The sequence below is a fragment of the Saccopteryx bilineata genome, chromosome 7 (genome assembly GCF_036850765.1).
Source record: "Saccopteryx bilineata isolate mSacBil1 chromosome 7, mSacBil1_pri_phased_curated, whole genome shotgun sequence".
Taxonomy (NCBI): Eukaryota; Metazoa; Chordata; class Mammalia; order Chiroptera; family Emballonuridae; genus Saccopteryx; species Saccopteryx bilineata.
In genome coordinates this window covers 113,561,067-113,587,969 of record NC_089496.1, presented here as the reverse complement: position 1 = coordinate 113,587,969, position 26,903 = coordinate 113,561,067, and the positions used below count along the sequence as shown (strand labels likewise).

Sequence of the window (26,903 nt, the reverse complement as noted above, 5' to 3'; positions counted from 1 at the left end):
TCGCTGAACCACTTTCAATCCAGTTCAGTAGAATTAACTGCTCACCTGGCTGCGCCCCAGACCTGGCTTCTGACGCTAAAACTCTGCGCCGATCAGAGGGCACCGCCCTTGCCCGCCATCGTCATGGAGTCTGACGCTGGGAGCAGCAGGTGTCCTTTGTGACTGGCTGTTTCCTGCAGCGCCATGTCCTCGGGGCTCATCCACATTGTTGCCTGTGCCAGGATTTGATCCCTTTCTGAGGCATAACAGTGTTGGCAGCTGGGCTGGAAGGACAGACCGGGTGGACTTCTCCCCCTCGGCTACTGTGTTACAAAACCTTCAAACTTATGAAATAAGAATCCTGTTGTCCTTTCAAACTCATCATTTTTCATCTAAAAAAGACAAGTTGCCTGACCAAGCGGTGGTGCAGTGGCTAGAGTGTTGGACTGGGATGCACAGGACCCAGGTTCGAAACCTCAAGGTCACAGCTTGAGCGCAGGCTCATCTGGTTTGAGCAAGGGGTCACTCGGTCTGCTGTAGCCCCCCGGGTCAAGGCACATAAGAGAAAGCAATCACCGAACAACTAAGGTGTTGCAACAAAGAATTGATGCTTCTCATCTCTCCTTTCCTGTCTCTCTGTTTCTCTCTGTCCCTCTCTCTGTTTCTCTCTGTCTCTCTCTGTTTCTCTCTGTCCCTCTCTCTGTTCTCTGTTTCTCTCTGTCCCTCTCTCTGTCCCTCTCTCTGTTCTCTGTTTCTCTCTGTCCCTCTCTCTGTTTCGGGTACACACACACACACACACACACAAAGACAAGCTTTTCCTCAAGATGAGAAACTTGACATGGCTCCTGTTTCTTCTTGAACTTGTATTTCCACCCCTACTCCCCGGGACTGTCATCTGAACGGAATATGTTGTCCCGAGAGATTTGCTGACCACCTCATTACATGCTCTGGCTGAACATTTTAATTCTAACACTTTCCTGTGATCAGAGTCCACACATGTCAGTCTGGGTTGTGCTGACATTACAGCTGCTGTGTCAGCTGTGACCAGCACACTGGTTGAAGGCACACATACAGTTTCATCAGAAATGTGTCCCCTGGCGAGATGCTGTGGGCTCTACCCGACACCAGTCCCCACGTTGTGGTGAGTGCGATTCGGAACAACTCTGTCTCTGTCTTTTGCTGACAGGGTTGGAGCCTGTCCATGTTGTTCCTGCCCTTGCAGGCCGGTGACAGCCTGGGTGTGTCTGGGTCTGTCACGCTGACCACACAGAGAGGTGCGGGACCTCTGTGTTGACCTGTCAGCGAGGCAGTTGCTGATGCAGGATGGGGAGCCCACACTCTCTGCCTTCTTTGGGGGCTCAGGTTTAGGAAATGTCCCAGGAGGCCGAGGACTCGACTTCTTGTTCATACCCCCTGGGAAGGCCCTTGCAAAGAGCAGCCGCTCAGGCCGCTGAGGAAAGACCCCGATGTGAGAAAGCTGCATGTGTTGCTATAAACCTTGCAACACTGTGGGTCAGGACAGACTGGGAAGCCCAGGCTCCCTGTTCCCACATCCGGGCAGAAGTGAGGGTGGGTCAGCCTGTCCACTAACAAACCTCTAAGCTGGAAAATTCTACCCCAGGTGAAAAAAGCAGAATCCTGAATTTATTAGTGGGACTTGGAGTTGCCCTGTGGGGTTTGGGGGGTTCACAAAGGAGCTTCAGAAAAAAGAGATCGCAGAGGCTGTTCATGCCAGGTGAGCACATTATCTTGGTTTCGCCATCTGATGGGGCAGCGGTGGCCTCGATAGTCTCTGGGGCCTCGATGCAGGGGACTGTCCCCCTTGGCCTGGAAGCAGGTGGGTCAGTTCAGGCTGAGATGCTCTTGGTCCAGCCCAACCCCAGGGACTTAGGCAGAGGCTGGGCCCAGCCCCTGGAAAGTGGGAGGCTGACCTTGGCTGGACCTGAGTTTCACTGATTCCAACAGCTGGCTTAGGACACACAATGTGCTGCCGGCAAGGATGTGATGGTGACCATGTCGATCCCACCCTTGACGAGGTCAGGTTAGTGGGACAGTGGGGAGTCACAGCTCACAGCCCAGACCACAGCTCAGGCGGGACTGTGGAGGGGGCCCCGAGGGTAGTATTCTCTGAGCCCTGAGTGTGTGAGTACTGTGTGTGTGACAGTGACTGTGTGTAGACTGCATGTACAGGACTGTGTATGCATGTGTGAGACATACATGTGTCTGGGTGACACACATGTGCAGATCCCATGGAGGACAGATGCTTGTCATGTGGCCCAGAGCCTATATGCGACCCAGGAGAGTGAAGGACCATTCAGGCTGGAGTGGGATAGGCAGTGCCCACTGGACACTATGTCTGAGGTCAGGGCTGACAGAGCTGTGACTTGGGGTGGGGTCTCTGGACCCTCTACCCTGGGTGATGATGACAGCCCCACAGAGGGCTGTTTGCCCACAGTTGGACCCCCTGCCCTGCTCTGGGCTTGGCGCTGTGAAGGCACCAACCTTGGAGTTGTGACTGGTCACGATCTCGGCGGACACCCAGGTGCTGACGTCATCTGCGTTTCTTAAGAGCTGTAACAGGTACTTGTCCTGGACGTAACTGGGCAGAAATAAGCTGCAGGTTTTGGCCGACAGAGACTCAGAGGAGCTGGCTCTGGAACAGACACGTCGACTGTCACAGCGAGGATGGGCAGGGGGCCGGGCTGAGCAGCGCAACTCAGAGGGTCCCGCTCCGAGGACAGTCCTGACACTAGCATCTCCTTTCAGCCAAGAGTGTCCAAGAGACACTTAGGTGAGACCCCGAAGCCGCTCCCACCAACCATTCATCCCAGGACTCCGGCAGACACCTGGGTGGACACTCACTTTGGGATGGCCGCACTTGTGTCCATGACGCCCAGGGCCCGTGAGTTTAAGAAGTGGACGGGATGGCACCTTTGAAACAAGTCCTGTGGAGACAAGGACACAGGAGGTCAGGGCCCCGTCCCCAAGGACCTCGTGCTTGAGGCACCGTCCTGGGGCTTGGGGACACCTCTGCTGAGGCAGGCTCGGTGCTGCCCTGTGTGCTGTAGGGTCAGCCCCTGGGAGACTCGAAGGCTGCCCTGCTGGGGTTGCGCTGTGTCGCTGTCACCTACTGAGTGACATGGGGGACCAGGATGGGGATGCTGAGTCCAGGGCCCGAGCAAAGGGTCCTAGAGATGCCCGAGTCCCCAGGTGCGGGGGCACAAAGGGTCTCCATCTGCCCAGCTTCAGGAGGTCCACAGGGTGCCTGCTGGTTCTCCGGAGGAGGGAGTGTCTGGGATGCAGGAGGGTGCACAGTGGGCCTTGTGTCCCAAAGCCCCTCCTGGGTCCCTGTCAGGGGGCCTCTCCCCCTGGCCTGTGCACCTGGCAACCAAGCTCCCTTCACTGAGTGTCTGTGTGTCCCTCCAGCAAACATCTGCGGGGGCCTGTGAGTGCCCGAGCACCCTGCCCAGCCTGCAGGTGAGCCGCGTGGGCCTGCCCTCCGTCAGGCTGCCAGTCCTCACCTGCTGCAGCAGCGTCAGCTGTGTGAACAGTTGCTGGGTGCTGTACTCGGTCAGGAAGTAGGGCCCCTTCTCGCTGGCCTTGGTGTAGGGGCCGCAGAAGTCCTCAAAGAAGCAGGGTTTGGGCAGGGCGGACGCGATGGTGTACTGGCGCTCTCTGTGGTGCGGCAGGGCCAGCCCGTTGCCCCGGGTCAGCCTCCAGGGGAAGCTCTGCGGGAGTAGAGGGGGAGACAGGGCCCAGGCCCAGGCCCCCTCAGCCTGGCTCAGCTAGAATCAGAACACGTCCCTCCCACCTGCATCATGTGGGCTCAAGGACACCGCCCTGGTCTTTTCAGTGGGTTCCCATGAACAGAGCCATGGAAGTTTGGGGCTGTCCCTCAGTCCCCATGCTTGTCCCAGGGTATTTCCTGACAACGCTTCCTTCCACCTGGATCTAGGGCTCAAGGGTCAGAAAGGTGAGTCATCTTAGTGTTTGGCCAGGCCTCTCTGCTGTCCTTGCCTGGAGTGAGGGGGGACAGGAAGTGCCAGCCCTACAGGGCTGGTCCCAGGTCTGGCCACACAGGGTATGTATGCATATGTGCCTGTGTGCAATTGTGTCTGCCTGTGTGCGTGTGTGCATGTACAGGGCATGCGTGTGCTCAGTGCCCACACGAGCACATACACGCATGTGTACATGTGCATGCACGCACGTGTGTGCATGTCTCTGTGTGCACACTGGGTCCTCAGGGTCAGGAACAGCGTCTTCCCTGAGAGGCCCTCCCCTGGGAAAGGCCCCCACCTTGCGGGAGATGCCGTCTTCCGAGAGCCTCTTACAGAGGGCGTTGAGGGGTCTGGCATCCTCCTCTGTCTCCTTGGGGTCCTCCAGGTCTGTGCCACGTGGGGCGCCCTCAGCCCGCCGGTCCGTTCCCACCTCCAGGAGGCCCAGCAGGTGCTCTGCGGAGCCGTCCAGGGGCAGGATCTGGACAGAAGCACAGGGGTCACAGGTGCCTATGGGCTGGGTGGTGGCGACTACTCCCAAGTGCTGCCCAGTGGTCACCTTGGAGGAGATGAAGTCTTCGAGTCTCCCCAGCAGGCTGGCATTCCTGGTGAAGTCCACAGTGTAGCAATCTTCCACCCAGGCCTGAAGGAGGCAGAGGCTGCGCTTGTAGATCTTGGTGAAGGTCGAGGTGGGGTCCTGGTGGGCTCTGGGGGCAGACGGCCAAGCAAGGGGGTGTATGTGTGGTCTGAATGCAGCACTGCCTTCAAGGGGGGTATTTCAGCCCTTACGCTACCCACCCAGGGACAGGAGAGAGGCAGCAGCTGCCACACCACTGGGGCCCAGGTCTCAGCGTCACGGGGCAGGACCTAGACTCTCCTGCACCCACCCTGTGTGCCCATCCTGGGCATGAGCCAGCACCTGGGATGCCAGGGGGCAGGAAGCCACGGGAAGAGGGCTTACCAACCAGTAGGGTGGGAGCCTGGATCCCCGTGTGGTTTGGGCTGGGGATCAGGTGTCCCATGAACCCCTCCCCCACAAGGATGGGCTGAGGCTGCTGGGCTCCCAGCCTGGTGAGAGGGTGCACGGGGTGTGGGGTGGGGGCTTGTTTGGCCAGGCCCCTGACTCTGCCCTGCCCCCAGTCTCCGAGGTGAAGACGATGCTCTATTATCCTCAGAGAATAGCCAGAGTGCGGCCACCCACCGCCCACCACCCCTTCCCTCAGCACCCCAGCCCCTTGGCTGTGGGTGGGCTGCAGGACCATTGGTACTTCCCACCTGTCCATGTCCTCACCCTCCGCCTTCTCCTATCCCGTCCCCCAGTGGGCTCTCGGGGCTGGGCCACCATCTGCTCTCGCAATGCTGGCTCCTCGGCAGTGACCCCCCCGCCTCCTCCATCCTCTTCTCAACCTTCTCCAGCCCCCCTCGTTGGGGCACCATGAGGGGGGCCCAGGGTCCACCCTGTGGCATGCAGCCCGTCAGCGGGCGTACCTGCACAGGGTGCTGCTGATGCGGTCGAGGAGGAAGTGCAGGAAGTCCTGGGGCGTGCAGAAGTAGCGGAAGGTGTATAGAAACTGCTGCACGTAGCCCTCCAGGAAGGCGTCGCTGCACAGAGGTGTCCGTCAGATCTGGCCCACGGGCCTCCACACCTCACCTGTGCTTCAGGTAAGTGGGGTGCCCCCCTTCCTCCCACAGCCTTTGCTACTGGGGTCACTGTGTGTGTGAGCGAGGGCGAGTGTGGGTGCCTGCGAGGGACACATGACTGTTCAAGGTCCCCCGTTAGTCTCCTTCTAGAACCTGCTAATTCACACACTGTGCACGCGGCCACCAGCCCCCAGGTGGACATCACTGCTCTGGGAAAGAGCAATAGCGCGTGCCCCAAAGCTCTGCGTCACGGGGGTGAAGCTGGGCAGGTGTCTCCTTCACCCAGTGAGTGTCCCCCACCCTCAAGGGCAACCCAAGAGGCTTCTGTCAGGTGATACCATGTGTGTCTGTGACCGAGTCTGAGAGTGAGAACACAGGGAGGGGGCCTGGCAAGGCTGCCTCCCCCGCTGCTGCAGGAGGGGATGCAGGTGGTCCGTCACCTGGCTGTCCTCCCTTGAGAACCTCCCTTGGAGTCCCCTGAAGACACCTATCCATCAGTTCTAGGGTTACCACAGCCTCCAGCTCAAAGAGGACCCATGGTCCTCCACAAGCCAAGCCTGGGCAAGGCCTCTGCCGCTGTCTGGACTGGTGGCCTTCTGCTAGGTGTGGGCCAGGCCATTGGGTTAAGAGAACTTGCCGATAGGTCCTGTGTCTGGGGGTCAGGTATCACAGAGGGGCCCTTGCAGGACATGGAATGCGTTTAGGACAGAGGGATGGAGAGGTGGAGGGTCCTGAGCCACTGTAGGACAAGCTGTCATGAGAGCACCGTGGGTCTGAGTGGCACTGACTCCCCGAGTGGCAGCTGCTCGGATGCTGCTGCGAGCACCGAGCCCAGCGTGCTGGCCGTCCCGGGGGGGCCAGACGGGAGTCGTGGGGTGTCTGACTCAGAATGTGGACAAGACCCAGCTGTGTCTCCAAGGCTCCCGCATGAAAGCCCGCTGGGCAGTTAATCACATACTTTCCTCCAAAGCTCCTGCTGGGACCCCTGAGACTCAGATACTCGGAGCCTCAGACTTTGGCCTCGTGGGGCCGGTGGCTCTGACGGCCACTCGGCCCAGGAGCTCAGCAAAGGAGCTGTGGCAGCTACCGCCAATCAACAAGCTGGGAATGAAAATCTTATTTAAATAAAAGCAGTGAGAACCCATCTCAGACAAGGGAGGTGAGACTTGCCCACCTCTGTCCCCTCATCTGTCCCCCTCCCTTTCACTCTGAGAGGACTGAGGGGCGCCAGGGGAACCCACGAGCCCACTCCCGGGCATGGCGGCTGCACCTGGAGTAGAGGTATGCCATGAGCCCCAGCGGTGTGCCGGCCTGCAGGACGCGGGCCTTCCTCTGCCTGCCGCCACGGGGGTGCTTGCTGACGTTGTAGAAGATGAGGGATGAGGACTCATCCAGGGGGCTGAAGTCCAGCGTGTCGCAGGGAGCCGCGGCGATGTTCACGATCACAGGCAGCGCACAGGGCTCCAGCCCCCACCGCTCCGCATATAGGACCTGGGGTGGGGGTCAGAGCCGTCTGGCAGACCTGCTGCCACCAGGGGGGTGTGGGACACGAGCCCCAGGCGGTGACCCAGCTTGTGGCTTTAACTAGGAAACCCAGACCGGGAGCGGGCGTGGGCATGCAGGGCGACTCGCCTGTAGGTACTTCTTGACCAGTCCGAGGAACTGCACCTTGGACTTCATTTCTTCCAGCTGCCCCTTCAGTTTGGACAGCATCATCTTCACCTCGGAGCCTGGGGGCAGGGCAAAGTCAGTGCCTGGGGCCCCCAGGCCATGGGGCACCACGGACCCTGGGCGCCCACGGCCACACCTTTACTCCGCTTCTCCTTCTGCAAGAGCTTCTGGTAGAACTTGAGGGTCTTCCGGTAAGTTCTCTTCTCCATCATGAGCTGCTGCTCCAGTTCCTGGGGTAGGGGTGGGGGTAGAGCTGGTGGGCCCAGGGCTGGGCCAGTGTGGCCCCCTGGACATGCTTACCTCTGTTGTGACCCCAGGGGACACTGGAGCTGAGGCCCACAAGCGAGTGAGTGGCTATTGCAGTAAATTGGCCTTTGCAAAGAAGGAAGTTACACTGATCTTGAATGAAGCCCCTGAAATCGGGTGGCTGGTGGGCTATTACCCTCTATTAACTGTCCCCTAATCACTCCAGGCCCTGCAGTCCCCCAGGACAGAATGGCAAGGGTAGGGGGGTGGGGTCAGCTCCCAATGCTCAGAATTGTCCTTGCCTCCTGGGAACTGCCCCATCCTCTGGGGGCCTGACTTTCTGGAGAGTTCTATGAATGTCACATCCATAGTGAGGAGATTGGAGCCCTGCGACCACGCCTCCTTCAGGCCTCCTAGGTCCTAGGGATTGGCACAGGCAGGGGTCCATGCGGCAAGTGGCAGCTGTCCCCACCTGGGCATGTGCTGTCTTGCGAGTCCCCACCAAGGCCCCCACCCCACACTCGGAGTCCCTGCTCGCCAGCAAATCTGCCTCCACGAAACAAGACGCCCCTCCTTCCAGCCCTGCCGGCTCCGCGGCCGCCTCTCCTAGAGCCGCTTAGCACAGCCACTGGCAGAGAGTGCAGTTTCCTCAGGTGCGCCTCCCGTGTGACTCTGGTGGCTTCACCCTTAACATTAAACTTGAGTACGCGCCACAAGGCGGACCTGGGGCCAGAGCACCTATGCGCATGTGGGGCGTCTGTCCAGAGAGCCGAGGACAGAGCGGGGGCTGCAGGTGTCACGGCTTCTAGGCTCCTCCCTGGAGAATTATTCTGTCTTCAGGAGGAGGGTCCCCATCTTCCAGGGAGGAGCCCCAAGATTGCCTGGCAGGGGCATCCCCCCCCCCCCCAGTCTCCACTGTCCCAGCTCAGGGCAGGGAGCCTTAGAAAGGGCCAGAAACCAGACACGGACCCTCTTTTCTTCTTTTTTTTTTTTTTACAGAGACAGAGAGTGAGTCAGAGAGAGGGATCGATAGGGACAGACAGGAATGCAGAGAGATGAGAAGCATCAATCATCAGTTTTTCGTTGCGACACCTTAGTTGTTCATTGATTGCTTTCTCATATGTGCCTTGACCGTGGGCCTTCGGGAACCAAGTAACCCCTTGCTTGAGCCAGCAACCTTGGGTCCAAGCTGGTGAGCTTTTTTTTTTTTTTTTTGCTCAAGCCTGATGAGCCCGCGCGCAAGCTGGCGACCTTGGGGTCTCGAACCTGGGTCCTCCACATCCCAGTCCGATGCTCTATCCCAGGGGTCGGGAACCTTTTTGGCTGAGAGAGCCATGAACGCCACATATTTTAAAATGTAATTCCATGAGAGCCATACAACGACCTGTGTACATTACGCATTATCCAATAAAAATTTGGTGTCGTCCCGGAGGACAGCTGTGATTGGCTCCAGCCACCCACAACCATGAACATGAGTGGTAGGAAATGAATGAATTGTAATACATGAGAATGTTTTATATTTTTAATGTTACTACTTTTTTTTATTAAAGATTTGTCTGCGAGCCAGATGTAGCCAACAAAAGAGCCACATCTGGCTCGCAAGCCATAGGTTCCCGACCCCTGTTCTATCCACTTTACCACTGCCCGGTCAGGCGGACCCTCCTCTCAAAGGGGAGAGGGCAGCTTCTCCACCCAACAGCCTCTGGGTTCCGAGCCCAGGACTAAGGAGGGGAGGGGTTCTGGGGTCCAGTTGAGCAAACCCTGGAGTTCCAGTGGGTCTTCAGCTGGGACTGTGAGTCTAGCCCTTCCTGCAAGACGATGGGGCGGAGTGGCCGACACTGTGGGGCAGGACCCTGGGACGCGAGGACAGAGGGACAGGAGGCGCCTGCACAGGGACCCTCGGGCTCCTGGGGAAACTGCCTCCTGCGAGCTGGCCCTGAGCGCACCCCAGACAGGTGTGTCCACCTGAGAGCAGCCGCACGCAGTGTTTACTTTGGGGCACATAATGAGCTCAAGTCCAAGCAAGCTCCCAGCCTCCGCTTCCTCCAGTGACAACTCTGCTTTGTTGATGGAATTCAGCGCTGACCCACTCAGCAGAATGCACGGTACAGGCGCTATTTGCATCTAAATGTTAGAGTCCCCTCCAACTGAAGACGGGGTTCTATCTGCCCGTGGCCGGCTCCTTTCACGTGTTTGCTATTCTAATGATGGGGTGGTAGACAGCCCCCCACTGGGCGGTCGGTCAGAACCTCCCGGCCGGGGCATCTGGGGGTGGGCGGTGCAGACGGTGCCCATGTCCCTTTGCCCAATCTCGTTGTTTGACCAGGTCCCCTGAGACTCTGGGTCCTTCTCCAGCTCGGCCACGGGGGAGGCTGTCACACTAGAAACAGCCGCCGTCTATCCCCATGGAAACCACCGGAGGGCGACAGACTGCACAGAGACATCCACGTGAGGTGGGCACTCAGGGTCGTGGGAACTTCGTTTCCTGGGACAGTGTTTTGGAGGAGAGTGTGGGTTGGGACGTCACTCAGCCTGGGCCCCAGTCTGGCCCCCCACTTGACAGCTGGCAGCCCCCAGCACACGTGCCAGCAGTGGGGCCAACCCCGAGGGCTGTGTGTGCAGGGCCTGCACCTCCAGCGTGGAAGCCACTGGCCACGTGTGGCGTCTCCAGCGCTGAACGGAGGAAAATGTCTGTGCCTCAGTCGTGGGGCCACACTGAAGTGCTCAGAAGTCACTCACGCCAGTGGACATGCTGTGGACTGGCAGATCTGGAACATTCCACCGAGGACAGTCCTGTCCGATGGCACAGGCCACTCAATACTGGTGCCCCCAAGGAGCTGTGTGCAGAGTGGGACCTGTCCTCACCTGTCCTCACTGTCTGCATGTGGTACTTGAGCAAGGCCTGAGGGGCTGCAGCATCCGGCATGCACATGTCCGTGATTCCAGCTTTCTCAGGACAGTGCTGGTGACCCCGGCTGATGTCCCCACAGCCTGGACAGAGCAGGATGGCCGGAGCCCTGTGTTCCAGGACACGCCTCCTTCCTGTGCGTCTAGCTCATCGTCCCCTTGTCCTCTGTCCAGATGCTGAGGTGGACACCCCCGGGCGTGGGTCCATGGGCACAGAGACCACTAGGATGTGGTTACCAGTCCCTGCGGTTTTGTTCTGGGTCGGTGTCTCTGCAACCTCAGTTGGTGAAGTTAGGTGTGAAGTTTAAACACTTTGCATATTACTGAACTGCAGACCAGGCCTTTGGAAAGGGCTGTTTCCACTGATTTTAAAAATAAACCTACAGGTCTAACCAGGTGGTGGCGCAGCAGATAGAGCATCAGACTGGGACGCAGAGGTTCAAAACCCCAAGGTCACCAGCTTGAGCACGGGCTCATCTGTTTTGAGCAAGGCTCACCAGCTTGAATCCAAGGTCGCTGGCTTGACCAAGGGGTCACTCAGTCTGCTGTAGCCCCCCGGTCAAGGTACATATGAGAAAGCAATCAGTGAACAACTAAGGAGCCACAACAAAGAATTGATGTTTCTCATCTCTCTCCCTTCCTGTCTGTCCCTATCTATCCCTCTCTCTGTCCCTCTCTCTATCTCTGTCACACACACAAAAAGATAAACCTACAGGATTAAAGTGCATAGAGCACCTGGGATGACAGAGAAAGAGTCACTGGCCTAGGCATCACCCTAGCAGCCACAGTGGTGGAAGCACAGGAAACGGAACAGCAAGCGAACTGGCCAGTGCAACACAAGATCACCTGAGTTCGGGTGTTTCCCTGACCGACGGAGAACTCTTCCACAGAAGAAAGAGCATCGTTTCGTCAGAGAACTGAATGAAAGTGACCGAGGCCCAGTTCAGGCACTGCAGCCGCGGGCGGTTCATGGACCTGAGGCAGCCGGGTATCGGGGTGCCAAGGAAGTCGGCAGAAACAGGAATTGCAGAGAAAGGAGAGAGAGCTGGACCTGTGTGGGGCCCTTCGCCCACATTCTGAAGGCAGAGCCTGTTTGAGAGCAGGCTGGATGGGAGGTGCACGCAGTGCTGGGCACCAGGGATGCGGCTGCTGCAGTGGCCCGGTCAGCATGCGTGGTGGACAGGTGCTGCCGCCTGGGTCGGTAATGCAAACGCATGCCTGCAGGCCCTGCCCACCCAGTGCCCGGGCCTGTCTCACCCTAGCCCTGCTTTTGGGCAGCGAACGTGAAATGTGCCACTGTTGGTTTTGTGCTCCTTGGGTTTTTCTGAGGTCCCGAAGACGACATGCAGTTTCTCAAGGAGGACCTGATGCTGTGGTCACAGGCCGGTCCCCCCCCAACCCCCCAGGATGCGAGAGGGCCCAGGACACTCACCTGCCTGCACTCGGGCTCTAGGAGAGACGTCTTCCCAGGTGAGCAGGAAAAAGGGAAAAACGAGGTCAGTGCTGGTCGGCCCCACAGCGTTCCCCTGGGCCCCCCCCTGCAGCCTGTCCCCACAGGTACCAGCGCAGGGATGGCAGGGCCCAGCATGGGCCCGGGGCAGACTTGTCCAGGGTGGTGTTTCAGAGACAGGAGGCCCAGGGGAGACCGGCCACCGGCTCGCGATCCAGTGGGAGCAGATGCTGCCCCAGCACGGTCTGAGCTCACCTCAGTCCACTTTCAAGGACAACGTATGTGAAATGCAGGGGTGACCCAGGCTCACCACTGGGCACGTTCCCCCACAGGGGCCAGCACCATGAAGAGGACACAGGTTGAGGACTGACCTCATCTGCCCAGACCAGGCACCCACACAGGGACCCCACGGCAGCACCCTCAACCACCTGCCACAGCTGTCCGTAAGGACGTGACTGCTGCAGTGAGGGGACCTCTGAGGTCAGATGGTGACCTATGACCTCGCAGGGCACACCTGGCCTTTCCCACCTCTTCCTAATTGTCAGGGAGGGAGGCAGGCAGCCCTGCCCCCACCATTTGGCCCCAGGTCAGCGGGGCTTCTGTCTCCTGGTCCAGTTGGGGTCAGCGTGAGAGCATGGTAACACTGGGAGACGCTGGACGCCTGGGCTCAGGGCCCAGGGGAGGACGGGGGGACCACTGGGACACCATCTGACCCATCTCGCCTGCGTACTTAGCTTCAATGAGCACCACGCCTGCAAGTCTCACGTCATGCTTCTCTCCCCACTTTCTATTCTTCGACTCATTTAAAATACTTTTATTTTGAGATTTTTGTATTGTGATAAAATATAGAAAACATAAAGTTTACCATTTTGACCCCGTCTCATCATGCAGTTCAGAGGCAGCACGTTGTGCACAGGGCTGCGTAGCCGTCGCCACCACCATCCCCAGAACGTTCTTCCCAAAGCAACACTCTGTCCTCACTGAACAACCCCCTCCCCTGCTCCGGCGCCCCCCCACCTGCTTCTGTCTCCTTCTGGGGACCTCATGGCAGTGGGATCACACAAACTTGTCTTGTGTCTGCTGTTGTCACCGAACAACATCCTCCAGGCCCACCTGGAGGGGCTGCAGCAGGTGAAGGCTGAACAGCAGTCCGTGTGCGGATGGACCACATACTACACTCTGTGCGCCCCACAGAGGCACCTGGGTTGTTGCAGCTGTTGGCTGCTGTGAATAACGCTGCTCTGAACATGGCGGCGTAAGGGTCTGAGTCCCCGCCGTCGGTCAGTTCTGTTGGGTCCTGCATGGTGTCCTGGGGGGCAGACATGTTCAGGGACCCCCGGCACGCACCCCCCCAAACAGTGCACAGGGTGCTGGTCTCTCCACGTCCTCGCCAGCACTTACTGTTTCCTTCCATTTTATTTTTTAATTGATTTTAGAGAGAGAGACAAAATGGAGGGAGGGAGAGAGCGAGAGGGAAACACTGATTTTTTTTGGTGTGTGTGTATTTTTCCGAAGCTGGAAACGGGGAGAGACAGTCAGACAGACTCCCACATGCGCCTGACCGGGATCCACCCGGCATGCCCACCAGGGGGCGACGCTCTGCCCACCAGGGGGCGATGCTCTGCCCCTCCGGGGCGTCGCTCTGTTGCGACCAGAGCCACTCTAGCGCCTGGGGCAGAGGCCAAGGAGCCATCCCCAGCGCCTGGGCCATCTTTGCTCCAATGGGGCCTTGGCTGAGGGAGGGGAAGAGAGAGACAGAGAGGAAGGAGAGGGGGAGGGGTGGAGAAGCAGATGGGCGCTTCTCCTGTGTGCCCTGGCCGGGAATCGAACCTGGGACTTCTGCACGCCAGGCCAACGCTCTACCACTGAGCTAAACGGTCAGGGCCAAAACACTGATTTTTTGCACTAAGTTGTGCATTGAGTGGTTTTGACTCTTGTATGTTCCTTGACCGGGGATCAAACCCACGACTTTGGTGTATTGAGACGGTGCTCTAAGCAATGAAGCTACCCCACCAAGGCTTGTTTTCTTAAAAAAAAAAATTTTTTTTTTAAATTTGTGGAAAGTAAGTGGTATCTTGTGGCTTTAATTTGCTTTCCCTGATGACTGAAGCAGAGCACATTTTCATGTGCATTTTGGCCGTTTGTACGTTTTCTTTGGAGAAACGTCCTTTCCTCTTAACCGGGTTGTGTGTTTTGTTGTTGTTGTGTTAGGAGTTGCTGGTGTATATCCTATTCTAAACTCTTAGTGGGCAGACGACTTGCGGACGTCTCTGTGGAGTCTTTCCACTCCGTATAGAGTGTCCTTTGGTCCCCAAAAGCTTGTAAATTCAATGAGGTCCGAGTTGCTTGTTTCTGCTTCTGTTGCCTGGGCGTGTGGTCACACCCAAGAACGCTCTGCCCGTCTAGTGTTGGGAAGCTTCCCTGTGCTTTCTTCTGAGGGTTTCAGAGCTTACGTCTGCGGCTCTGATTTCTTAGTTAATTTCCATGTACGGTGTGAGGTACAGGTCCCGCCTCATCCCTCTGAGTGTGCACGTCCAGTTCTCCCGGCTCCACCTGCCAAAGCCTGTCCTTTCCCCACCGGGTGGTCTCGGCCCCCGTCGGGAGTCGTTTGGCCACGGATGTGAGGGCTCTTTTTTGGGTGCTCTGTCCTGTCCCGCGGTCCACGTCTGCTCCTCCACCAGCACCGCTCCAACGTGGTGACAGCAACTTTGTGGTGCACGTCCAAATCAGAAGAGAGCTCTAAGTTCTGTCCTCTTCCATGACTGTTAGGTCACTCGGGGTCCCTGGGACTCACCTGCTTTCTGGGGTGGGTTTTTCTCCTGCTGTAAAACGTCACTGGGCTATCTCTCCCGATTCCACTTGGTCACCTGTGTCTGTGTGTCCATCTGGATGTCTGTTTCGTGCTCTGGGTTAGAATCCAATGCGTGTCACTTCATTTGCTGCGTGAACAGCTCCAGCTGTGGCCGCGGGAACTCCTCGGTGGCTCTGGGATGGACGGGCCCATCACTGTGTCTCATGTTCCAGCGCGTCTTGCGTTTGTCCTGCGGCAACCCAGGGCCCGTGGCCACAGCTGGAGCCGTGGCTCCTCTGGCTGGAGGACGGTGTCGGAGGATAGATCTGGGCCAGGGGTGGATGCCAGCACGTGGCTGCTCCCGGGCCGTCGGCCGACCGCACTGGGACACGTGGACGCAGAGTCAGGCACACAGGTTTATCCTCCACCCCCTCTCGTCACTACCGCACGGCACACGCTCACTGTCCATGACTCCTTGTGATGCTCCGACGTCGGCCCCTGCCCCACATCGGTCCCCAGGCTGCTCGTCTTGGGCTGTCATGAGCCGCGGCTGTCACAGGCGCCCCACTTTGGCCCCACAACCCCCCCCCCAGCCTCAGCTTCCCCTGCAGAAGGAGACAGCGTCACCAGCCGTGCTGGCTCTGCCGCTCTGAGCTGGTTGTTTTCCACTCCTTCCAGGAAAGGCCGCCACCAGAGAGAATGTTAGCCATTCCAAGCAAGCTGTTCTGTGCACGTGCACAGCGAGGACAGGGACGTGCCACCCCACAGTGGAAGGCAGCAGACCGTGTCTGGGGCTGGGAGCCACCCTCTCCCTCAGCTGGGCTGCAGACTCCAGCGCAGTGACGTTGGGCTTCCGTGTGGTCGCAGGAGCTCCGTCTGCCCTGCCCTGGACACTGTGCACATGGGCCCGGCCGTCCTCCTCACCAGGGCCCTGCAGGAGCCTCCTCACGCGTGGCTCCTGGCCCAGTGGTCCGCACAGGCTGGGGTCCCACCTTCCACAGAGCCCAGAGGAAACTGCGTGATTCCCAAGACCACAGCCCCCACCCTACGTGTGTGAGGACCGAGGCAGGGCCATGTCTCATTCTGGCCGAAACTGAGTGACAAAGCAAGGCTCAAACAGTGGCCAGAGGGGATGAGAGACACACTAGGAAGGCTTGGGTGGCGCTTAAGGGGTGGAAACACACTTCCTGTGACTCGGCGCGCAGAGGCCGACTGAACTGGGCTGAGGAGCAGGAAGGTCCTCTCCTGTCCACCACGCAGGGCCCCAGACCTGGAGTCCAGGCCAGGTGGTCACCGGGGCCCAGGCTGAGCCACTGTCACCGCAGTTTCCCACAGGGATGCTGAGAGACAAAAGAGGGCCCAGAGGGCTGGCGGCTGCACCTGCCAGGCCAGAGCCATGGCCCCAACCTGACCGACTGACTGGCAACCACATGCTCCGATGACAAGGAGAGAGAAGGCCTGGCCTCCCCAAACGTGGTGGGCACGTGCAGACGAGCGCGGGCTGCCCCAGCCTGCGTGGGGGTCCTGGGGGCGAGTTGGGCACCGGGAGGGGGACACAGGGAGCAGCCCTGTCACCTGGGAGCCCAGAACTCCTGCTTGGCCACCCCCCTACAGTGGACAGCCAGCACTCACTGGGCTCGAGGTGTCAGGGTCCCTGCCGGCCTTCCGCCCAGCCAGCTCCCTCACGTAGTTGTGGACGTCGGCGCCGAAGCAGTCAGCCTCGTAGAAGGCGCTGCTCCAGCCAGGGCTGCAGCTCTGGAACTCGGCCGGGCCTGGGCTCACGGCCCGGCCACCCTCCTCGGGCCTGGCCAGCCGGGCCACTGTCTCCACATCTGAGGTTCCTCCGGCCAGCTCTGGGCCCCCCACCTGCAGCTGGTCCTCTCCGGCCTCAGCTGGCTGCTCCTTCTCGGCTTTGATTGACTTCTGAGGCCGGAATCCCACCTCCAAGTTGCCACGGGACAGCTCGTCTGAGTCTATGTCGGACAGTGAGTGGGGCGGGCAGGGGGCTCTGCTGCTGTGAGCGGCCAGTGTGTCCTTTCCTGGACAGAGGACAAACAGTTGGGGGCAGCAGCCATAGGTCATTCTGACAGCCCTCTGCAAACTGCTTACAGAGAGGCTACCTGCCCCCTTCAGGAATGTGAGCCCCCAGGGTGGCCTGGTCACCCACTCCTGTTCTAGGGGGGCCCCAGGGGCCCCGGGGCTAGGGCTGGGCCTCTCACAGCAGGGCAGTCACCAACAGGGTGGTCACGTGGGGGCGAAGCAGACAGGAGAGTCGAGGGAACCTGAACTGTCTGAGCACAGACGGATGCTGCAGAGAGCCAGGCCCTCCGCAGGGTGGTGGGGGCGGGTCAGCACAAGTGCCGTGTCCCTCGGGCATTTCTAGTCTGCATGCAGTGAGAGGGGGTGAGGGCCCCTGTCCTCCCCCCCGCCCAGGCCACCTGCGCTCCTGCTTGCCACTCCTCTGCCTGCAGGGCAAGGAGAACACCCCTCACAGCACAGACCCCTTTCCTGCCATCACCCAGCCACAAGGAGAGGGTCAGGATGAGCCTGCCATAGACAGGGCCCCTCCCCTGCTCACATCCTACCTGCTCCATGCAGCAGGGGCCGTTGGCTGGACGGTGAGCAACCGCTGGGTGCACTGGCCCGGCCGCCACCCTCGGACTGTGACCCAGCCTCCCCCGATACGCTGCAAGCAGAACAGGGACCTGCAGCCTCCGTGCCCCTCCCAGAGACCCCCCACTGCAGGTCCCCTCTGCCACAGCCTTCCCAGGGAGACCTCCCTCTTACTAGAGACCTCGACTTGCACTTCTGCTGTGTGAGCATGGGGCTCTGACGTGGGAGCCCGTCCACAGCCCGCCCTGCACCTCCCGGACACGCGCCCACTTCACAGAGGGTCCTCAGTGGGCAGCCGCCGTGGGGAAGTCATGGAACTGAATGCCCGGGCAGGAGGAGGGAGCGGTCAGTGGACACAGAGCGTCTGCCTCAGGTCGGGGGGAGCTGGGGTCTGAGGGGGAGCTCACCTCTTGGGGGATGACGTCCTCTCGTTCACCACTTTGAAAAGGCTCTGCAGCAGCTTCTCCCCCCAGTAGAGGTCGCAGAACTTCTCTGATATGGCCCCACAGAAAGTGGCATAGGTGAGGTCTTTCAGGGCGTAAATATACTCCCCTGGTTTTGCAAAAATGATCAGGGAGTTAAAATGTGGGCGAGTAGTTTTGGGAGTTTCCTCACTTTCTGCATGAATGAGGCTGGTCCCAAGGGATGGGGAGGGAGGGTGGCTGGGCTCTGGGACCCTCTTCACTGCCAGATGACCCGTGGGGGGGCCCGGCTCTGCCCACTGGCTCTTTGTGGAAGGTCGACAGGAGGGCGACTTTGGTTACCACAAAGAGGGGCCCCCACTCTGAAGTCCCCTCATGCCGACCACCCGCTCCGTGCACTGGGCTCCCTCCTGTCCCCGCCTCTCCCTGGTCCTGGGGCAGTGCTCAGCCCTGGTGGCCCCTGGTACCCATGATCAGAGCCTCCAGCCCATTGTCCAGGTAGCCGTCGAAGGCGAACTCCTCCTGGATGAGGCGCGTGGCCTCCTGCAGAGATGGGCAGGCCCTGCTCTTTGAGATCGGTGAGGGGTCCACACTGGGTGGACACAGCTTGCGCTCTGTCGGCCGGGGTCGCTCAGGGTGACTGTCTGGACTCTCCTCAGCCAGGGAGGGGCTGAGTGGGACTGAGGTGGGGCTCTGGGGCTCCTGGGCTGGGCCCTTGGTGGCCTTGCTCCTTGGGGGCTTGGCCGGGTGACGGGGGCCATGCTGGACTGCAGTGGGCCCTGGGGTGTGGGGTCTGAGGCTTCTGGACGAGTTTCCAGGGGGGACCCGATCCTCTGGCCCTTGTTCCTGGGGTGGCTGTTGTGCCTTCAGGTCTGGGGCCGGCGCCGGGGCAGAAGATGGGGGTATTTTCGCTGAGGTAGGGGTTGTGGGGCAGGGCATCTCCTGGGCCGACCCTTCCGGCCCCGTCTCTCTGGTGGATCCTGGGGCTGTGCCCCGTGGCCTGGGACCAGGAGCCAGCTGGTCAGGTGTCTCTGAGCTGGCGGCTGCAGGGTGGGCCTCAGGTGCCTGCTTCCCACCAGCGTCCCCGTCCAGCCTGCCTTTCGTCTCCCCTGGGTTTCCTGCTGGCCCCGTGGAGCCGGCCAGTGCGTCCCTGTGAGCAAGAGAGAGCGATCAGGAGGAGCTCCTGGACGCTGCCGGCTCCCGGCCACACCAGCCACTCACCTGGCCGCACCTGCATCTGGTGCGAGGACGATGGGCGTGAAGTGTGTGGCCGGGGAGGTGAAGCCCAGGGGCGGCTCCAAGGCCCCCTCGCGGCAGGAGGGCTGGCCGGGCACGGGACCCCGCACGGCTACGAGTCTGGTGTCGTCGGCGACTTGCACAAAGCCTGGGACAGACATAGGGTGTTAGGGGACAACCCCACGCCACGTCAAGGCCGAGGTGGCCCCTCTAGCCCTGAGGGGGTGCGGTGACCCCTCCACCCGTCCCCAAGCACACTGGGACTTCCCAGCAGAAGGGAAGCTGGGAAGGGGCTGGGGGCACGGCTCAGGGAGGGCTGGCCGCAGGCAGGACCTGGGGGCTCTGTGGAGGCAACACGAGCAAGACAAGAACCCGGGGGTCAGCGTTGTGGACGCAGGAGGGTGCGGGGTGGAGGTGGGTTGCAGTCACCACTCTGACGGCTGGTGACGTTGGAGAGAATGTGGCGCTGAGGCCCGAGCGAAGGGGTGTTTAGGAGAGATCGAGGCAGAGAGGGGAAGAGGCCGGCCGGGGTTCCTGGTGATGTCCAGGAGTGACGTCACTCCCTGGTGCACAGCAGCAGGCCCAAGAGGCAGGACAAGCTGGTCTGGGGGGACCCACCTAAGCTGGACCCAGGAGCAGGCGCTGCGCTGGGGGCCAGTTCAACCACCGAGAACGTGTTCTGGAGACTGATGGTCTCTTCCTCCTGGTAAACCTGGGGCAGAAGGACAGGCCCTGGTCAAGGTGACCCGGAGGCCCAGGGCGCACAGTAGACACTACACTACAGCCTCAGGGACTCACAGAGCAGGAGCCTTAGGGGGCACTTATGTCCTGATACAGAAAGGTTTGGTAGTTTCTAGGGCATGGGAAGATCAGACACTGTCTGAGACCCTGGGGGTGCTGGGTGCCTGTCTGCTGTCTGGGGGACCCTGATGGGGCCCCACCTGGTCAGCTGCCCAGGACACCAAAGGAATGTATGTGAATGATGTAGCTCCCAGAGGGCCAGCGTGCCCCCACCCCTTCCCTGGGTTGACAGGGACCAGGGCGTGGGACAGCCATTCAGGATGCTGGGAAAGGCCAGGAAGAACAGTGTCAGATTCACCCCTTCCCTACTCTGCATCCATACAATCAACAGTGGACACAGGGACCCTCCTCCCCGAGACCCCGGGGCGAGCTAAGGGGTTCACACCTGAGCCTTGGAAGTCACCATCTCACCTCATGAGTGCATGCCCTTAGATGGGCTAAAATCTTCCTGCTGTCCATGCCTCGCTGAAGGAGGTGGCTGCCACAGACCTGAGAGCAAGGACAGGCCACCCGTCCGACACGCAGAGATGCAGCCGGCGTGGCCACCGGCCCCATCCCTCTCACAGCAGACTGGACAGGGCCTTGCACCCAGGCCACAGCCCCAAAGCCACCCCTCCCTGTCTGCACGTGGCTTCTCCTCCTAAACGGCCCTGTGACCCCTGCCAGGGACACAGCAGTGGGGCTCCCTTTGCACTTGGCACTCAGGAGAGGGTCAGGGCCTAGCCCCCAGCCCTGCCCTCAGCCCAGACAGGGAGGAGCTGTGAGGACTCAGAGGAGGCGAAGGGAACCAGGGTGTGGGATGCTGGGCCCTCCACAAATAAAACCTGTGCCTCCCGCCCAATGCTCACTTTTCCTGGAAATAAGAAGCTGTGTCCAGCTCCCCTTCCCTGTGGGCCCCGCCCAGGCCCTGGTGCCAGCCGGGCCTTACCTTGATGGCCTCGGTCACAGACGGCCGCTCCCGGGCACTGCGTCTGGCCATTTCCAGGAGGAGGGTCTTGAGCCTGCGTGGCAGGGCCAGCTTGTGGTCTCGGGGGATGCTGAACTTGGCTGCCGTCCACAGCACCGCGGCCACACAGTACACGGAGGCCTGGAGAGGAGGGAGCCAGCCGTGGTTGGCAGGCCGGTCTCCATCTGCTACAGCCGCCTCTGCTGCCCCCCCCCTCCACGCAGAGCCTCGACACCACCATCCCCACGTGCGTCTTTGACAAGTGCCCACAGGTCCTGGGCCTTCCGTGCAAGTGTCACGGGAGGCTCTTGTCTCTCTCCTCCTCACAAAGGGAGGTGCCACGTGGGCATCTGAGGCCACAAACTCCCTGAACCAGGGCTGTACCGCTAAATGGCTGACCACAGGTTCTGAGGAAAAACACCTCGGCGTGTGCCGGCCTTTGCCAGCCTGTTCCCTCCACCGGCTCACGAGCTGGGGCTCTTGTTGGTGATTTCTGCACCCCGGGGAGGGGACGAGCGTGCAGAGCCTGCCCCGCTGCACTGTCCAAGGGAGGCTTCGTTCCCCTCCCCTGAGAGCTTGTTTTAGGAACAGCCTGGGGGCGCTAGGTGGCCTTGGGGCAGCAGGGAGTGACATCCCCTCCGCCTTCCCTGAAGCAGGAGCTCTGCTGTGGTTTTGAATATAGTTTATTGAACTGTACGTTGCACAATTTAACAAGTGCAGATTTCCTGGAAGTTCAGCCAGCGCAGATCACCTGGAGTGCCCACAGGAGGTCCCGTCATGGGGTGACACGGCAGAGCCATGCTGAGCTGGGGAGGCTCCTGCCAGTGGAGGCTACCCAGGTCAGACAAAGCCAGGGACGTGGACGCATCTGCTGCATTGGGGGGGGGGGAGTTGGGGCCTCCTCCGGAGCCCACGCCTGTCCCTTCCTTCCCCCTCGGGCTCTCTGGACAGATGTGGGTGGCATCACCAAGGTGGGGCAGTCAGGAGACCACGGGAGGGGACAGGGTGGGGGCGGGTACCTTTTCAGTCACCAGCTTTTGCTCTGCAACCTCGGGGGCCAGGAAGAATGAGTTGGAAGCGCCTAAGAGAGAAAACCCCAGCCCAGCTGAGCTCTCCTTTCCACCTCGTGGTCAACGCAGGAACTCAGTGTGGGGAGGGGTGAGCCCACTCTGTGTACGCACCATCGGCAGGGGGCGGCCCAAAGAGCACTGTCCCGTCCTCGGCCACCAGCACGGAGTCCGGACACAAGAAGGCTGCAACAGAAGGCGAGGTCAGGGCGGCAGGGCTCAACAAGGGCCTGCTCCCCAGAAACCGGGAAGGGTGCTGTCGACTGGGCAACCCGCCACTCCAAGGCCCCCTGGGCCACCCAGGTGACGCCAGGGCACTCGGTCCCTCCTGGATGGAGCAAGGGGCCAGGGTGCTGGCTCTGCTTCCTCCCCTTCCCAGAGGCACTGGGCAGATGGCTGGGAGGGGGTGCTGGACACACAGACCCTTGGAGCCGCCTCCCGCCCCAGGGCTGGCTGGTGGCTGCCGGGGCACAAGAAGCCGGAAGAAAAAGAAAAAAGGAGCTGAAGGAAGAAGAGGGTGGTGGGGACACGGCCCACACACCGTGCCCCTGTGGGCGTCCTGCAAGAGGCTCGGGGCCTGGCCGGACTGAACCCCAATGGCCTGTGGACCACGGGACTCAAGGGCAGCCCCTCCCTGTGACCACAGAGAGCTGCGGGCCTCTCACAACGTTCTATGTTTACAGTGTAACATCTCAGATCCCCCTCAGGCATTGTGCCCTTCCTTGGGGACAGTGTCTCCTTGTTGAGAGGTTGCCTGCTATAAGGCCCACCATTTAAGCAACTGTCCCTTGACCCCTCAGTCCTGAGTACAGCGCAGATGCCTCCCGGGGTGCCCCCGGCTCATGATGTGGACACTACTGTCCCAATGGCCCACACGGCTGAACAGGGAACTTCAGAGCAAGCGTCACCTGGGTGCTGGCGGTGGGCATGCAGAGCGCTGAGGCAGGCATGGGACAGGGCCCACAGCTCGTACTCCTTGAAGGGCCGGCCCAGCTTTGACAAGAGGTCCTGCAGGGAGATGCCCTGGGGGAGGCGACAGGGTGAGAACCACTTCAAACACGGCCAGCTGTGCCTCCCACATAACCCACTGCTGTCACACCCTCTGGGAGACGTCTGCACCTCACGACAGCAGGTGCTGGAGGGTGTGGGGACAAGGCCCGTGAACAGGGTAGATGGCGGTGTGGGGCTTCTCAAACATTCACACAGAGCAGCCCCGGGGCCCAAGACCCACGCTGGGCGTTCACCCCGAGGCCTGAGAGCCAGGTGGGAGCAGGTGTCCACACCCCAGTTCATGGCAGCGTCCTCACAACAGGTCAGAGGTGGAAGAAGAGTCCATGGATGGATGCTGGACATAGAAAACATGGTCTATCCACTAAGGGAATGTTATTCAGCCCTAAAACGAGTCTGTTCTGACACTGGCCACACACGATGGACTAGAGGACGCTGCTCAGCGGGGTGGCCGGGATGGGGAGGCAAGTAAGCCGAGGGTCAGGCGCCTGGCTTTCCTGCGCGGTGCCTGGGTCTCCCCGGGAACTGGCAGAAGAAGACTGCAGCTGCGCTGTGTGCACACCCAGAGTGTCAGCACAGGGCCTGCAAGGTGGCTCCGTCTACAGCCACCACGCTGTCCCATAAGCCACCCTAGGGTGTGTGTCAGGACACGAATAAAAATGCAACCCACAGACCGCACCCCTGGTCCTCAGTCAGCAACACCTTGTGGGCAATGAAGGTTTTGGTGCCACCCAGTCAGGTGGGGTGCTGGGCCTGGGGATAACTGGGTTTGGGCCACTGGCCACCCAGGTGGCTTTGCCCCAGGAGCTCATGGGGACACAGAGCTTCAGAGAGACACCTGGGAGCCAAGCAGGACAGGGGGCTCGGCCACAAAGGGCCACTCAGAGTGCCCACAGGTCCACCCCAAACTCTCAGAACACGGTTCTAACAGACTCCCCTGTCACTCCCTCCTGATGAGTGGGCAGTTCCAGGCTTGGGACACCCCTCCCATGGGCTACACAGAACACGGCATCACCCACCTGGTCCATGGCTGCACGTCCCAGGTCCCCAGCTCCTGCTGCCACCTGCTCACCGGCCCCCAGGGTTCCTGGGTCTCGGCCTGCTTCCTGAGAGTCCTCAGGATGGGGCAGGTGAGGCCCCTCCACAGGGCCCTGGCCAGGCACCCTGGCAGCCCCACCCTCACTGTGACCTGCACCTTGAGCCCCTTCCCGCTCTGGGCACCGTCTGGACATGGGTGGGGTTTTGACACTGGAAAGGCCATTTTTCCCCTCAGGAAGGGCCTTCCTGGGGTGTGGAGGGGAGAAGTCAGCTGTGGGCAACTGGTTTTTCACGCTGGCAAGCGGCAGGCAGAGGGCACTGGCTTCGGGGCCCTCGGACAGGAGCCTGGGGACCGTCTGCACTTTTCTCAGGCGGCCCCTCTCTGCTGGGCCCTGGGTGTCCAGGGTCAGGCGGGTCAGCCCCTCCCGGCCGTGGCTGTCTCCATTTCTCACCATGGGTGACAGCAGAGGCTTGGAGGGTAGGATCATGGGGTCATAGGCAGGGGTCTGGGGCCGGCCCTGAGGAGCAGGTGGAGCCTCTGGGCCAGCGCTGAGGTCCCCAGGTTGCCTCTTGGGCCCCACACATCTTGGAGCAAGTCTCCCCCGCCAGGCGCTCTCGCTGATATCTGGGCAAAAACAGGACAGGTCACTACCGCTGGCCAGGGACCCAGCCCAGGATGGCCACTCCTGCAACACTCCTGCCCATGGCCTCCTCTAAGGGGCTCCTGCAGGACCCTGGCCCCCACCCATCAGACTGAGCACAGGGCCCCCAGGACGGGGCTCCCAACCGCCTCTTCCCTCAGCGCAGGCCCAGGAGTACCCTCGTTAATCACATAATCCCAACTAATTAACAGCCTGCCTGTTCCCCGGGCGGCCAGCTTCCCACAGGAGCCCCTGCATCCTGTCTAATTATCTCGTCCTAAAAGCACATCATGCCCAATTATGAGGACATGAGTGAGACGACGCCCCACAGGGAGAAAGGAACTGTGGCTGGGGCCCCTTGGCCCTGGGGGCAGCCTCCACACACGCGCCTCCCTGGAACGGTAGACACACAGCCCCTCCCACGGGGACCCTCTGCTGTCAGAGCTGTGCGGTGCCGCCTGGCGCGGTGGCGGCACTAACGGCCCCTCCCCCACGGGCACAGCTCAGTGCAGGTGCTGGCGTCTGTTCAAAACGTGACCTGATATGGGGGTCCCACGTGAGCCGTGGAAACCCAAACGCCACAGCGGTGGCTCCTACGCGGGGAAGGGATGTGCCCTCCAACGCAGTGTGGAGCGGGGACCGGAAACGCTCACGGGACCGACAAGCACCCAGCCCCGAGCTCAGGGGCTGCTCAGCCTGACCTCGGTTCTCACCTCTAACAACACTGTCTGCACAGTCCGTGCGCTCATCTTTGTACATGGTGTGTATGTGTGTGAGCAGGTGTGTGGTGCTTGTGCATGAGCGTGCCGTTTAAACCGGCGATGATGAGTTTGCATACACGTGTATTTGTGAGTGCACTGGTGTGAACATGTGTGTGAGCAGTGTTAACCTTTGTGGACATTCAGGCATGCACGTGAGTGACTGTGTGCACGTGCGAACATGTGTGTGAGCAGTGTTAACCTTTGTGGACATTCATGCATGCACGTGAGTGACCGTGTGCACGTGTGAACATGTGTGTGAGCAGTGTTAACCTTTGTGGACATTCAGGCATGCACGTGACTGTGTGCACGTGTGAACATGTGCACGCCCGGGAGCGAATGCGAATGCCCGCGGGTGCGTGGCAGGCTCACCTTGGAAGGCGCCGAAGGACTCGATGGAGAGCACCCTCCTCCCGACGGCAGAGAGGCTGCGGCACAGGTGGCAGGAGGACGTCAGCCTCATCTTCTCCTCGCACAGCGCGACGATGCTCTGCACAGACCTGGGTGTCACATGCCAGCCCGCCCACCCTCAGGCCCATTTGCTAGTGTAAAAAAGCGTTCCCACCAGGGACCACAGTGTGCTGACTGCCAGGGGGCGGGGGGATAAATGCCAATGGATGGAAACGTGACTTGGGGGTGAGCACACAATGGGGTACAGCTATGCTACAGGGCTGGGCCCCTGGAGCCCATGTGATGGTTATCTGTGTCACCCCAATACAGTCAACTGAAAAAATAAAACTGTAAGAAAAGCAACGTGTCTGGGATGACAAAGTCAGGAGACGGGAACTACAAGCCAAACCCCTTCACAAAACGTGTAAAAAAACCCAAGTTCTTATTTAAACAACACACAATGTCACCAAATCCCAGGGAGGAGCCTGCGGGACAGGGGGCAGGGCAGGGGGACAGGAGGCCCGCGTGTCCATCTGCGAGTGTGCGCGTGTCCACAAGGCGTCAGGCCGCATGGAGGCTGTCGGGGCTCAGCCTCTGGGGTGCGATGAGGGGACGGCGGGAGTTACCTCAAGGTCTGGCCGGTCCCCAGGGTCCTCTGCCTGCATCTGGTCCAGCAGCGCCTCCAGGTCAGGGCTCAGGCGGGGCTCCTGCTGGGGCTCCACCACATACTCCAGGGCGGCCTTCAGTGTGGCCCCCAGGGAGTAGATGTGAGCCTGCGGCACCAAGGAGCTGTCAGGGCCAGGGGCACCGGTGTTCCTGTCACCCCACGGCTGCTCCCTGGGCCTGGAATGTGTGTTTGGGGACCACACATGTTCTTCACGGCCACCTCCCTGCTGTGGTGACTGTCATGGCACTGAGCCATGTGCCCCAGGCTCTCGGGTCTGGACCTGTGCTGGCCCCACGGCACCAGACAGGGGTTCCCAGACAATACTGTCTCCAAAGGGCAGAGACACTTTTTCTTTTTTAGGTCTATTCTTGACTGATTGATTGATTGTAGAAAGAGTGAGAGGGGAAGGGAACAAGGGAGAGATAGACACACACAGAGAGAAATCCACCTAATTGCACATTCACTGGGTGCTTCTTGTATGTGCCCTGACTAGGGATCGAACCTGCAACCTTGGTGTATTGGGTCGCTGCTCTAACCAACTGAGCCACCTGCCCAGGGCCTTTTTGGTCTAGTCTTAAGAAACTGGACATGAGAAGGAAAGACAGGTCTCTCGTTTTGAAAATCGGGAGTTTCTGC

At 60.3% G+C, this 26,903-nt stretch overlaps 1 protein-coding gene across 3 annotated transcripts in view; it reads right to left on the bottom strand.

Annotated features, from left to right (window-relative positions):
- Nucleotides 1-26,903, bottom strand: part of KNDC1 (kinase non-catalytic C-lobe domain containing 1) — a 46,204-nt gene that overhangs the window by 4,963 nt on the left and 14,338 nt on the right. For 2 of the 3 annotated variants that reach the window (XM_066239240.1, XM_066239239.1), the window contains exons 4-27: nt 26,227-26,373; nt 25,583-25,700; nt 23,793-24,436; nt 22,674-22,788; nt 21,880-21,951; nt 21,718-21,779; nt 20,681-20,839; nt 20,164-20,241; nt 19,570-19,663; nt 18,937-19,099; nt 18,183-18,865; nt 17,701-17,845; nt 17,266-17,366; nt 16,313-16,719; nt 11,872-11,901; nt 7,423-7,516; nt 7,248-7,345; nt 6,886-7,106; nt 5,463-5,576; nt 4,534-4,681; nt 4,276-4,455; nt 3,501-3,707; nt 2,842-2,924; nt 2,482-2,632 (exon numbers count right to left, since the gene is read on the bottom strand). In XM_066239240.1, coding sequence (XP_066095337.1) covers nt 2,482-2,632; nt 2,842-2,924; nt 3,501-3,707; nt 4,276-4,455; nt 4,534-4,681; nt 5,463-5,576; nt 6,886-7,106; nt 7,248-7,345; nt 7,423-7,516; nt 11,872-11,901; nt 16,313-16,719; nt 17,266-17,366; nt 17,701-17,845; nt 18,183-18,865; nt 18,937-19,099; nt 19,570-19,663; nt 20,164-20,241; nt 20,681-20,839; nt 21,718-21,779; nt 21,880-21,951; nt 22,674-22,788; nt 23,793-24,436; nt 25,583-25,700; nt 26,227-26,373 — 4,314 coding nt within the window. Of the gene's footprint in view, nt 1-2,481; nt 2,633-2,841; nt 2,925-3,500; nt 3,708-4,275; nt 4,456-4,533; nt 4,682-5,462; nt 5,577-6,885; nt 7,107-7,247; nt 7,346-7,422; nt 7,517-11,871; nt 11,902-16,312; nt 16,720-17,265; nt 17,367-17,700; nt 17,846-18,182; nt 18,866-18,936; nt 19,100-19,569; nt 19,664-20,163; nt 20,242-20,680; nt 20,840-21,717; nt 21,780-21,879; nt 21,952-22,673; nt 22,789-23,792; nt 24,437-25,582; nt 25,701-26,226; nt 26,374-26,903 lie in introns of those variants that run through there. The other variant, XM_066239241.1, reaches the window with a different exon arrangement.